General features: G+C 40.6%; 1 protein-coding gene across 1 annotated transcript in view; it reads right to left on the reverse strand.

Moving 5' to 3' along the window:
- Positions 1–1,669: 1,669 nt before the first annotated feature.
- The window catches only part of TOM1 (target of myb1 membrane trafficking protein), a 102,333-nt gene continuing 89,978 nt past the window's right edge, over positions 1,670–14,024 (reverse strand). Inside the window, exons 12-15 of the mRNA XM_018567550.1 lie at positions 10,011–10,086; positions 6,535–6,594; positions 3,857–3,896; positions 1,670–1,856 (exon numbers count right to left, since the gene is read on the reverse strand). Coding sequence (XP_018423052.1) covers positions 1,711–1,856; positions 3,857–3,896; positions 6,535–6,594; positions 10,011–10,086 — 322 coding nt within the window. The 3' untranslated portion in view covers positions 1,670–1,710. The remainder of the gene's footprint in view (positions 1,857–3,856; positions 3,897–6,534; positions 6,595–10,010; positions 10,087–14,024) is intronic.

Raw genomic sequence — 14,024 nt, forward strand, 5'->3', positions numbered from 1 at the left:
AAGAAAACATACCCCACAGATATTTTTTTTATAATTGCAACCCCTGCGTTTATAGTCTTGGAATTTTGCAAAAGTCTGCAACAGATTTAGCACTGTAGTTGATTCTTTCAGAAATGAAGTGTTCAGGAACAGGACTTATATTGTTGCGGTGCTAGGGAGGAATATAGACAGTACAAGCTGGAACCTTATGGAAAATATGTGTCATATCTTTCTCACAATCCGTGTCACTGCCCCTTGTTTAGCATGAAAAGAATTGAATAAATCTCCCCCATAAGGTCCACATGCATCATTCAGGACACATCCATATTTCGCTACTAGGAAAACGACGACGAAATACGTGTTTTATAAAACGACATAAAAGTACAGAGGTGTAAGGCTTTTTGATTAATATTTTTATTACTATGAAAGACTTCGATGAATTTTAGGTGACTGATAATGACCGATAATCAAAAATCAGCTGTGACAAACCTGTGCTTTGTCTCATTCGTAGGATGAATACTTATGCAACTGCACAATGATTTTGACAACAGGTAACATTTTCAAAATAACATAAAGCAAATAAAGAAGCGAAGGTAAAACACAAGATGGCAGCTGTATAGTGTAAAAAGATAGCCAATCTTGCTTGCTTTGAAAACCTCTAACCCACCATGTTACGCTGTGCATTAGGTAGTGACTTTCATTTAGCCTTTTCTGTGGCAACATGGAAAATTGCTGAAGAACATGTGCAATGTAGCCAAAAATGATATTCAAGCATAGAGATGAGGACTAACTTTAAATGTGTTAATTCCAGCACTACACCAGCATATAGGACAAAATATGATTAAAAAGCAGCAATATTATCGTACCTAAAATATAGGGGTTTACTTATAAAGAATTCACTGGGTCGCTCACCCTGCAAAAAAAATACTTTTTCCCATGCTTCTTTAGTGTCATCTAGGAGGTCATAATGCAATATTACAACCAGAACATTTGAATTTAATTACACTTGCAAAGGAAGAAACTAAAGAACATTTGTTTCTGCATATATATATGCACAGGACGAACGTTCACAGATAGTCACATGTCGAACAGCCTGCAAATTCTTTATAAATCAACCCCATAGTGTTGCTTTGCTTTACTGCCTAGAAACAGAACACTTCTTATTGCCTAGAAATAAAAATTGGAGAAGATCAACAAGGCACTTTAGGTTGTAAGCGAGATGTTTGCTGTATCATGATCATTCTCATATGACATTCCAGCTATATTAAGTTGAGGTTGAACATCCAGAATGAAAGTCTCTTTCAGATCGTTCTGATTGAACTGAACTGTATTTAATGATAACAAAAGTGCACAACTGTTTTAAGTGGCACAAGTAGACAGCATTCAGTTTGTAGTGCTACGTAATCTCTCGATATTGATAATCCAAGCATTGTGTGCAGGATGAAAACATGTATGTTGAGTGACAGGGGATCCTGACAGAAGACTGTCAGAGTAAGAAACACTAGGAAATTCAACTACATAACACCATAAAGATTTCAAATCATAAGAAAGGCAAATTCCACAGTTGTAAGGCTTGGTGTTACTAGTGGACTCCAAGGTTCAAAGGAATATCGTACCACAGGAAAAGCTTGTCCCTTTAGGAGGAGGAACCTTGTAGATTCCACTCTGCTTCAGATACGGAACTTTTCACCCTTAGAGATGTCTCAATGTATGTCACTCCGGTATGAGGACTCACAACCCAAAGAGGGCATCTTCATCTTTTTCCTTCCTGCCCTGTCCTGTGCTGGTTGCTGCCCGGGGGGCCTCCGTTGAGGGAGAAGACAAAGGTGGAAGTCGATCTGCAACCTTTGCCCGCTCCTCTAGAAATTTATCAAATTCTGCAGGGAAAAAAACAAAACAAAGATCTTGTTCTGAAACAACGAAATACTAAAATATACAGAAAATAACCATGGGGTTAACTCACAAATTATAATGCATGTATGCACTTACTTGCCATAATGATCATTATGAACAGCAAATCATAGTGGTATTTGCTATAAAGAATAATTTTGACAAAAATCTCTCTAGATCTGTCAAATGACTGTTATGTTTATAATATATTTAGGGATGCACAGATATCTTTTTTTGGTGCCGATATTTTTTTTACCGCATACCGGAAGTCCTATTAAGGAAGCCGGGTGGCATGTAATAGCTCGTCACCCGGCTTTCTGATTAGTCGGGAACTCAGCTCCATGCTCTCTCGTCACCAGGTGATGAGAAAGCACGTAGTTGGTGTTCTATCGAAAGCTCCAACTCGTCAAGGTCTCCAACTACCTCACTTCCCACAATACTTGTCGAGTTCTCCAATAGGTGTACTGCTTGGTATGGTTAAAATTCAGCTGTACAGACCTCCTTCTGTTTTGCAGTGTAATGCCATCTCATTGAAATCTCCAACGTGCAAGTACCCGGAAGTGAGGTGGAGATCTCGACAAGATGGAGCTTTTGATAGAACACCCAGCTTTCTGGCCAATCGGGAAGCCGGGGGAAATGTAATGAATCGCCGCCCGGCTACCTGATTGGCTGGGAAGCCAGCTCCATGCTCCCTGGTATCGAGGGAGCATGGTGCCGGCTCCCCGGGCAATCAGGAGGCGTGTAATGACTCGCTGCCCGGCTTCCTGATACCGGAAGTACCGGGAGCATTCAGCCAAGTACGAACCCAAATTCTCGGTATCGGCACCAATCCTGATACTAGTATCGGTGCATCCCTAATTAATTTAGAACAAAACTTTACTTTGTATTTCCAGGGCCATTGCAGTGGATGGGCAAACTGGGTAATTACCCAATTTCCAATGACTTTGAAAGATTGTTCTTCCCAAGGCCCTCCTTTACCTCTCACCTTCATAAAATCAAGAGAGATAAATGTTTTTTCATCTCTGTGGACATGCTTATTGCTTACAGACAGGATTTTTATGACAGAAGAGAGTCTGTGAATCACTGTCATAGAATTTTGGTTTCTGTACACCGAGTTATACATTGCCTTCTGTGTGCAGGCTTGGCAGAATTCCTTACGTAGACAAAGCAACTCCCAACACGCATATGCCAGAGTTACATTATTTTAGCCAGGCGAATCAAGTGGCCGAAGACTAAAAACCAGGAAGACGACATGGAAGCGCCAGTAAAAGGAAAAAAGCACAGACATCACAGCGTTGGAGGGGATCGTTTTGGCAGGTAATACTGCCATAATATACCAATATGATGTGCATACTAGCGCAATATGGCTAACAGCTCCTTTTTTTGTTAAGTAAACTTTACTATCGCTTTAAAGGCTTTGTGTTCAAGGACAAAAGCACCAAAAGCACAATGTGAAAAAAAATCACCAAAATCAGAATATCGTATCATAAAAGCCAACCCATTTGGTGGGTTCAAAGGGTCCCCCTTTCCAGGGCTTAGTATTGTAGGATGAAGCATGTATTGGAAAATACAATTGGATGGATCCTGAGGGGTAATTAAAATGCTCACTGCAGATACTAGATAAGCAGGAGGCTGCTAGGCTTGCACACCATCACAGGGAAGCAGGTCACATGCTCCTTCATACCTTGAAGTGCAGGGTATTTAGACAGGCTGCTGAGAAGCAAGGAGTTAAAAAGATAAAACAGGAAAAGTGACTATATGTGGATTAAGATTGTGTTCTTTGAAGCCACCACAAAAAAAAAAAAAATCGATTTAAATATTTAAATCACATTGCATAGCCTTTCCATTTACATTACTTTAGCACTTGTGCAGTAAAGATCTGTAGCTATATTAGCAGAAAAACCCCAACTCTAAACTCTAAACCATGACAGCTTAAATGCAGAAAAACAGAAGTTCTGCTATTGTTTATAAAGTGTAGGGTACTTGCCTTCACTTGTGACACCATCTTCTCCCTCAATCTCTTCTTCCTGTGTGTGAGAAGAAAATGCACAGATTATAGATTTTCTGAATGTGGAGCAATAATCAGCAATTCTAATACTAGTCCTGCTTTGGCTGTCAAAATGGATGCAATACACGGCTGCTCTAAGTGGTAGTGTGTATTTTTTTCCTGTATTTATCATGAGAATGAATTGAAGCCTACAGCTCCAGTTAACTCCACACTCTTTTGCAGGACATATACCTGGAATGTGCACAGGTGTGATGTTAGGCAATCTATGCAGGGTTTCATTTAATTATCTTGCTCCACCAAACTATGAGAAAAGCCGGAAGGCTTACCATGTTTAGAGCTCAGGCCTTGTTCACACCAAGCGCGGAGCAGCTGCAGAGCAGAGCAGTTGCAGACCGGATCAAAACTGCGTCCAATGTATTCCAAATGGTATTTTTTGCTCCAGTTCACATCGCAGCGTGCAGTTCCAGAGCAGGTGAAAAAACTGCAGCAAGCCCTATTTTACCTGCTCTGGAACCCATGCAAATGCATCAAAAACGCATGCAAATGCCTGGAACGCACTGAAAGCCCATGTTAAACTAAAAAAAAAATTATATATATTTTTTTACCAAAAACGGCCCGGAACGCATCAAAAACGCGGCACAACCCACTGCACTACGTGTGCAGAAACCTGAGCGGATCTGCTCTGCATTTGGTGTGAACAAGGCCTTATAATCACACATCACCGAGGAAATATAAGCTGCGAGTTCCTCACATACCCTAGAACACTGGAAATACCTAAAAGTATAGCATTTTAAGCCTAATAAACTGTACAAGACTTTGGGAGTAAGCAAGGGTAAAGTTAAAATATATCGTATACATATATACTTTTTTAGACTGAATCCTCTTTTGTTTCTGCTACACCAAGAACTTTCTAGTACTTTAATCATTTTTTTAAATTCTACTGTTATCAAATGCTGCATTTCAATGAATCAAGCAAACTCTGAATCCTCCTATCTGAGGTTATGGCTATAAGAAAAGCCAGCTTTTGAAACACAGTCAACAGAAGACATTCTCTGATGAGTTTAAATGGAGTATTTCAAAGGATTAAAAGAACCAAGTTCACGTCGTTTGAGTGGCCACCGTTTCTCAGAACCTGGACTTTACCAGTCATTCAGTGATCAAAAAGCAGGACTCAGTAATAGACCCCACAAGAGTAGATCAGACCACCTTCATAGTGCGTCAGCGAGTCAGTGGGGTTGATTTACTAACCTTTTAAACACACCACGAACGTGTATACACCTCTGTAGTGTGTTCCCTCCCAGCATGATCTATGGGAGGAATCGAAACACCTTTGTAGTGTGTACACACCCAGCAGGTGTGTTGTGCAAAGCCCTGCAATGAATTGCAAGGTAATGTGGTGTAAATTAACACTATGTTATGTTGCTTGCGTTGATGAATGCAGGAATGTAAATGCATGAGCTAACCATTTTTGTCTAAACTGTGAAGCAGCATTATATATGCATCATGTGCATGATTTTTCCATATATGGCATTAGTGGAAATATGCTTTTAGAGACTTTTTGGTTGATAAATACGTTTTGCTGTGTGAAAATCACACACACCTGGTGCGTGCGTGCGTGTGTTTAGGTTAGTAAATCACCCCCAGTGAATCAGGTCTGAGAACAAAGTGCTCCTGGGTCAGTCTGTAGCAATGAGGATGACACTTTTTGGTAGCTTTACCCTCTGCAGAAGCTAGGGAAGATGATTCAAGGGTGATCCCATGAAGCCATAGAGCATCCACTACATCTGCCAAGTGATCCTTGGAACTTGCGACAGACCTGTCACTGACAGAGTGGATGAAACTTCTCTTGTTTCACAGACGATACTTCTGGATCAAGAGGTTGTTGAGGATTCATCAGTTTTCCACACAGGGAATGTAGAACACAGAGAGTGCAGTCACTCATTGGACCACTCATCTGAGAATGAGTTTGATCTTCTGCGGTGTTGAGGCTTTTTGTACCCCCTTGGTCCCAGTCCAACAACTGATCACAGATCAGCAGCTTGAGGCCTTGTACTTAATTTGTGTCAGCATATACAGAATAGCCATGATCCACTGATTAATGAAGGAATAGTATCAGGTACACACATTATAAAGCTTGCACTACAAGACACTTTGAAAGACACAATGGCATGCTTCTGTACAGTTTAGTTCCATCCTGAAATGCAGTCCTGACAATCACTGTGTTTGGATAATAACCTCTGAAAACCATACAGAAAATCATCAGCCTTTCTGCTGATGAGCAACAGCACAATAAAGTGCATGACATCAAGTGGCGTGTTTATAACGCACATAGGTACCTTAGTTAACAAGCTACACAAAGCTTTTACAAAGCAGTAAACTAGAAATCTACTGACCTAACAAGTATTATTGAAAACAAAGCAGATAATGTGTCCAGGCTAATATAGTTTTTTTTACGTGTAATATAGCAAGACAAATTCTGTGCAAATGCACTGGAAATTATTTGAAGGAACTTGTAGCCAAACATATATATATATAAAACAAGCTTTCTCCAAAAAATCAACACATAGGAATAAAGCAACATATGTATTTCAAGAGTGGGTTTGTAAAGGACCAGGCTTGAAGATCTGGTATTCTTATTTCTAGGCCAAACAACTTACAGCATCTGTGGAAAGCCATTTCTCAATGTCTTCCATAAAGTTGTTTTGAGTCACTGGAATCTGGTAGAAAAACAAAAAAAGATTTTGCCTTTATTTCAGTATTTGTATTACAAATTATGATGACTAGGCACACTAACTTACAAATTACGATGTGAAAGCCAGTCTGACACCACGAGAACTACTAATGATAATCAGTTGTGTCTGACTCCAGAAATAATAAAATATATACCAAAAATTGATTTGAAGGACATTAATTGAACAATTTAGTTAAGACCTTCAGATAAACAACTTGGTATAGGTTTGAAGCACGTAAGGCTTGTTGCACATTCAACAGTACATCCCATTCCAATGACACACTTGATAATACTGGCTTTTGAGTGTTCTAGCCTGGCTTTCTTGATACTATAATTCATGCATAGTTCATAAATATAACAATATCACTTTCCTTTAGTAATATAAACAGTAAATCCTTTGTATTATTTATAGAAAAATGTCTTCCGTCTTCTATGATCTTTTGGTAATTTACAAATCCTAATAGTATGCTTTCTAAACTTCCAACTCATAGGTCTTCCAACATGACCCTCTGCATAAGGTACACAATGCTCTTTTTTTATTAGATTTTTAATTTGTGATTAAAATCTTGTAGACCTAGTAAATGAAGTTCTCTGAAGGATTTGCCTAACTCTCAAGTGATTTAAATCTGAAAAGTAGAGACAGAATTTTGTACATACAAAGAAGAGCAAAAAAAAATTGACAGATAAAGTGATTAGACAACACACTATGGACCACTATAGCGATTTTACGTCTAAAGGTCTCCACACACCTTACGATAATCGCGGGAAATCCCGCGATCGTACGATTATCGTAAGGTGTGTGGAAGCCGTGCGACCTCTACTACTGTAAGCCAGTAGAAAGGTATCATGGCACACTGACAAACCAGCATGTAAAACAACTTGTCTCACCACTAAGGTTAATAACAGAGGTTTGGATACACGTCTTCTGCAGAAAATGTGAAAGCCGCACAGCCGCTCCAAGGCACCTCTTATAGTGCGGTCCTAACTCTAAACTATGAGAGTCTCCATCTTGGAGCACATGGGGGCAGAAGATTTCAAATTGGGTGCAGGTTTGTCAGGAGGAAGCCCAACCTCCTTAAAGGCACAGGAACACACAAGGGATCCCGCACATCCCAATGGCAGCTGAGAACCCCCATGCGTCACTGCACCAAATCGGTCAAGGAAAACAAATGACAAACGCACTCAACAATTTGTCACCAGCTATACAGTAAGGTGCACATGAAATGGGCTTTGAACAGTAAAACAGTAGAAAGGTATCATGTGACACTCACAAACCAGCATGTAAAACAACTTGTCTGGTGAGATGGTTGTAAGGTACTTAAAAAAACGTACGATCTGCCTATGTTGCATAGGCAGATCGTACTTGCGATGATCGCAAGTACGATCTGTCTGGTGAGACAAGTTGTTTTACATGCTGGTTTGTGAGTGTGCCATGATACCTTTCTACTGTTTTACCGTTCAAAGCCCATTTCGTGTGCACCTTACTGTATAGCTGGTGACAAATTGTTGAGTGTGTTTGTCATTTGCTTTGCTCTACTACTGTAAGGTCGGACGACTTTAAACTTACAGACATGTTTCAAAACCCGCCGAGCATCGTACGATGTTTGGCGGGTCTGTAGCATGTTCGTAAGATAAAAGCCGGACGGGCCGGTGTGCGCAAGCGCACACTGCCTGTTCGGCATTGCGGTCATCGGAAGCCCGCCCCTCAGGGGGCGTGGCTTGCGATCATCGCAAGTACGATCTGCCTATGCAACATAGGCAGATCGTACGTTTTTTTAAGTACCTTACAACCATTGCACGACAGAAGTCTTGCGATGGTTGTAAGGTGTGTGCCCAGCCTTACAATGGTCTCCTACTCCTAGTAACTAGCTTTTCCAACTAAAACAAATACTCTCAAGCCTGGAAAACATGAAAAAAAGCTTCAATGGGTTAAAATGCTCTCTCAGGTGTGAACCAGAGACCGATTCACAATGTTCTTTATTGATTTTGACTCTGCCACCTTCATCGGCTGTGGAGGAAATGTGTTGATTGCTTCTAATCTGTGTGTATGTGGCAAATAACTAATTGCAATATAGATTGATTAAATGTTCGTTTAGAATTGATCAATTCAATTTATGATTGCGCCTTCATAATTTTGGTTGACATTTTTATTTGATCACAAAGTGCGAAACAATACTGTTTGTGTTGAGGGCCATTTGATTTTTTGATCTCCATAATGAATCACTTGTTTGTGGTCATTCATACCTGGATCAAAACACAAATCACTACATGTATAGCCACCTTTAGGCTGCAGGCAGAACTGAATGGCAACTAAAAAGGGATCATTTTTCTGGGTTTACATAAAAGTACATTTAACAACATTTCTAGCAGTAACTGTGTTAGTGATCATATTCTTAAAAAAAAAAAAGGAAAAAGATGTTAGCTTTATAGCAACCCTGAAAACTTCCAATTAGAATACCCAGGGAGCACAGCAATGCCTATGTCGGTCGATAATAGCCTAGACAGCCAATAACACATCATCTGGGGGTGTAATCACGCAGCTCAGAGACACAGTACTCCTGTAACGAGCACCACTCAGTCCAGAATGATCACCCACCACTTTCACAGTGGAGGAAGAAGGACCTGTCATATTACTGGACTAGACTGAAGACTGCAGAAAAAAAGGTATGTAAGGGGCTGTTATAAATAAATACATCTGAGAGGAGCTTCAGAGAGAAGAAGGGGAATGGCTGGGAAGATGGAGTTTCACTAACATCTTTTTCACAAATCTTCCCTTTGCTGTAACAATTTTTTTTTCATTATTTTTGGACATTCTGTACAAATTTTGTACATTGCTCTGTCAAATGTTAACGGAATCAAGGTACAATGCAAGTAATGCCTATGAATGTAACAACCTAAAACAAAAAAAAACAAAAAAAACACTTTAAAATAAGCACCTAAGATATAGCATTTATTTCTTTTTTTTCCATTTTCTGAGCTGCAAGTGACAAACCGAAACAGCTTTAATGCAAGTGGGTCAAATTATCATCTAAATTATTATATCTCATGCAATCTTCTGTGGAGCGATCACCCCAAAACGTTCCCACAAGCCCCTGCATATTCCATTAGCTTTCAAACTAAAAATGACTTGTGTGTGCTGCACTCTACAATCTAAAATGTACATATAAATGGAGATTAACAAAAGCAAGAACAGTATGCAATGAAACAGCAGCTAGGTTGACCTTGAAAGTAATGTGTAGAGAATTAAAAAGAGTGCCATATTGATAAAAGAACCAGATGAGTCATTTAACTTACTGGCATCCACACCAAATAGGAATATGAGGTAGACTTAGCATTAAATAACATAAGAAAAATGGTCTGCAGGGTTACATTCTTTTACATAGATGTCGAATTATTACATACCGCTCCAGTGTTTTGCTGCCGAGTATCCAGGGCTCCGGCAAGACCATCTGCAGCATGTGGATCCTCATACTTCACACTGATTGAGACAAATGTGTCAAGAGATATACAGTTACAAGGCAGTGAAAAAAGATGAAGGTATAAAGTACAGAAAAAATATGTGAAATAAATATAGAGACATAAATATAAGAATGATGATCCAGAGTGACCGGTTAACTTAGTAAATAGGATGGACAAAGGAACAATAGGCATGGGAGAAAGCTATGAGTGTCTCTTTAGATATACAGATGTGCAGCAAACAAAAGAAGTCACAGCACATTTCCATACAAAGCAACCTTGAATGTGTATGAAGATGTTTTTGCTGGACTGCACTTTCATGTTTTTTTCTGTCAACAAGCGTTCAAGGCTCTTTGATATACTGGGCTTAATTCAAGCAATTGTCTATATATTTACAGAGAACTGTTTTACCACAAATGGCAAAAAAAACTTTCCTGAATGTACAGATGTTTTTCAGCAACATAAGAGTTTATGTCCAAGCAAATGAAAAACACTTCCTACTAATGCCCCAAGCCAAATGTATTGCTGTGTAGAATCAATGTTGTCAGTAGGCAACCTGAGGCTGCTGTAAGTAGTTGGATTCATTCCATGGTATGAAGGGATTTTTTTAGGCTGTTGGAGGTCAACCCGATCATAGAAATGCTCGTCAGAGAGAGGTCCGCTGTTCACAATGGCCTCGATGATGAAGAAGATCCCCACCACCATGCCGCTAATCAGGAAGAACGGAACAAAAGCTCTTAAGTGCTTGCACCAGCCACACAGCTCAGAAAAGTGCATGGTTAGGAAAGGGAGATGCAAGAGAACCAGTCAGAGGCAAAAAAAAGAAAGAACGAACAAGTGATTGGAACAAAATAAAAAAGGAAATAAATCTAAGTTCAGATGAAAGTTCTAATCCTTGAAACTACAGAGGATCAATGCAGACAGAAAAGCAGCTGAAGACCTGTTGAAGATGTGTGTGTGCCAGAGGAGTCAAAAATAGAATAAAGACCCGGAGGAGAGTAATTTGATGTCACCCTCAACACCCAAAAGCAGCTCTCACTCCCCTCCAATGACTAATGTTCATTTGCTACAAGGGGTCAACTTTCACCTTTAATTACTTCACATGATTGACCTTGGGTTTCTCAGTTCACAGAACTTTGATTTACAACCAGGCACTACTCCATGTGTCATCTGCCTAACTGAAGACGTTAGAAACCTTCAGAGTATCATAACCCTTGAAATCACTATGAATTTCTTACAGAAAGACAAAATTATATATACACATACACACACACACACATATAGTGGGGCAAAAAAGTATTTAGTCAGCCACCAATTGTGCAAGTTCTCCCACTTAAAAAGATGAGAGGCCTGTAATTGGCATCATAGGTAGACCTCAACTATGAGAGACAAAATGAGAAAACAAATCCAGAAAAATCACATTGGCTGATTTGGAACAAATTTATTTGTAAATTATGGTGGAAAATAAGTATTTGGCCACCTACAAACAAGCAAGAGTTCTGGCTCTCACAGACCTGTACCTTCTTCTTTAAGAGGCTCCTCTGTCCTGCACTCATTACCTGTATCAATGGCACCTGTTTGAACTTCTTATCAGTATAAAAGACACCTGTCCACAACATCAAACAGTCACACTCCAAACTCCACTATGATGAAGACCAAAGAGCTGTCGAAGGACACCAGAAACAAAATTTTAGACCTGCACCAGGCTGGGAAGACTGAATCTGCAATAGGCAAGCAGCTTGGTGTGAACAAATCAACTGTGGGAGCAATAATTAGAAAATGGAAGACATACAAGACCACTGATAATCTCCCTCGATCTGGGGCTCCACGCAAGATCTCACCCCGTGGGGTCAAAATGATCACAAGAACGGTGAGCAAAAATCCCAGGACCACACGGGGGGACCTAGTGAATGACCTGCAGAGAGCTGGGACCAACGTAACAAAGGCTACCATCAGTAACACACTACGCCGCCAGGGACTCAGATCCTGCAGTGCCAGACGTGTCCCCCTGCTTAAGCCAGTACATGTCCGGGCCCGTCTGAAGTTTGCTAGAGAGCATTTGGATGATCCAGAAGAGGATTGGGAGAATGTCATATGGTCAGATGAAACCAAAATAGAACTATTTGGTAGAAACACAACTCGTCGTGTTTGGAGGAGAGAGAATGCTGAGTTGCATCCAAAGAACACCATACCTACTGTGAAGCATGGGGGTGGCAACATCATGCTTTGGGGCTGTTTCTCTGCAAAGGGACCAGGACGACTGATCCGTGTACAGGACAGAATGAATGGGGCCATGTATCGTGAGATTTTGAGTGCAAACCTCCTTCCATCAGCAAGGGCATTGAAGATGAAACGTGGCTGGGTCTTTCAACATGACAATGATCCCAAACATACCGCCCGGGCAACGAAGGAGTGGCTTCGTAAGAAGCATTTCAAGGTCCTGGAGTGGCCTAGCCAGTCTCCAGATCTCAACCCCATAGAAAACCTTTGGAGGGAGTTGAAAGTCCATGTTGCCCAGCGACAGCCCCAAAACATCACTGCTCTAGAGGAGATCTGCATGGAGGAATGGGCCAACATACCAGCAACAGTGTAAATCTAAAATTAGTATAGAGACATTACTCAAAGTTACTATCTGCCCTCATACGAATGCACTTTCCAAAATGTAAATCTGAATGATCAGCGCTGACTTCCTTTGTAGCATACAGAAATTTAAAGTAGAATTGACATCTATGTCCCTTTGGAGAAACTTCCTGTCCGACAGCCAAAACAGATAATCCCTCCAAAAAGTGAGGGGAATTCCTGGTTGTCAGTAGGGTCACCGGAACTATTATCCCTATTGGAAGATTCCACATATGTTTCTGTTCTGATGACAACCCCAAATTTGTAATTTCTTATACTTTCAGTGATCAAGATTACCAGGATAAAGAGAGAGGGTGAATCTCCTAACAAGGATACAGACGACAATAAAAATCTGATATGCGCTCTAAGCTCTCTCTAATCGATCAAAAACTAAAAAACAAGTTTCGGCTTCAGTTGCCCAATAAATATCGGACAGGTGTTCTACTCCCTCTCCACTATCAAAAAATAAAAAGTTTTGGCTTCAGTTGCCCTTTAAGTTTCACTACCGAGGAATTAATGCACCAAGAAAGAGTTACCACTTCTTCTTGCAAAGCTGACAAGTTTATAGCACGCACATGTTTTAGCCACCCTAACACTCACACACTATTTTCTGAATCAGTAGGTTCCTGCTGCAGAAAACTCAAAACACACATTCACACAGTGTAATTGAAGCCAGTGGCGTAACCAGAGTTATGGGCGCCCGGGGCAGAACATTTTTTTTCGCCCCCCCCAGCGTCCTGGCAAGCGCCCCCCCGGTTGTTACGCCACTGATTGAAGCCCAATGCTGGCCATACACCTATAGATTTTCTATGTTCAGATGGAAAAACTGCAACAGATTTCTCCATCTACGCTAAACTGTGTGGATGGAGGAATCTCCCACTGGGCCAAGCTTCAGTATCTTGCTAGTTGGCTCTGCTGGCTCTCAAAATACCTGAACAATGCCTGCATCCAGTCAGATTGTTCAGATATTTTGGCAGCCAGCGGGGCCAACTGGCAAGATACTGAAGCTTGGCCCAGTGGGAGATTCCGCCGTCCACACAGTTTAGTGTAGATGGAGGAATCTGTTGCAGTTTTTCCATCTGTCCATAGATAATTGGACAGGTATTGCCAGCTTTAGAGACTATCAATTACCATGCTAAAAGAGAGCTCCACTTTCGTTAAAATAATATAGCCTGCGCAATTGCGACACAAGCCATACTGTAATTAAATGTAATTAAAAATTACCTTTCTATCTCAAACTGCAGCCACTGTAGTTTTCTAAAACTGTCAATACAATATGGCAACCTGGATGCATTCTGTACACTGCTGGTGTACAGAAAGCTAACAGAAAAAAAAAAATAC

This window comes from Nanorana parkeri, unplaced genomic scaffold (genome assembly GCF_000935625.1).
Source record: "Nanorana parkeri isolate BGI_ZX_2015 unplaced genomic scaffold, ASM93562v1 scaffold1060, whole genome shotgun sequence".
Classification (NCBI taxonomy): domain Eukaryota; kingdom Metazoa; phylum Chordata; class Amphibia; order Anura; family Dicroglossidae; genus Nanorana; species Nanorana parkeri.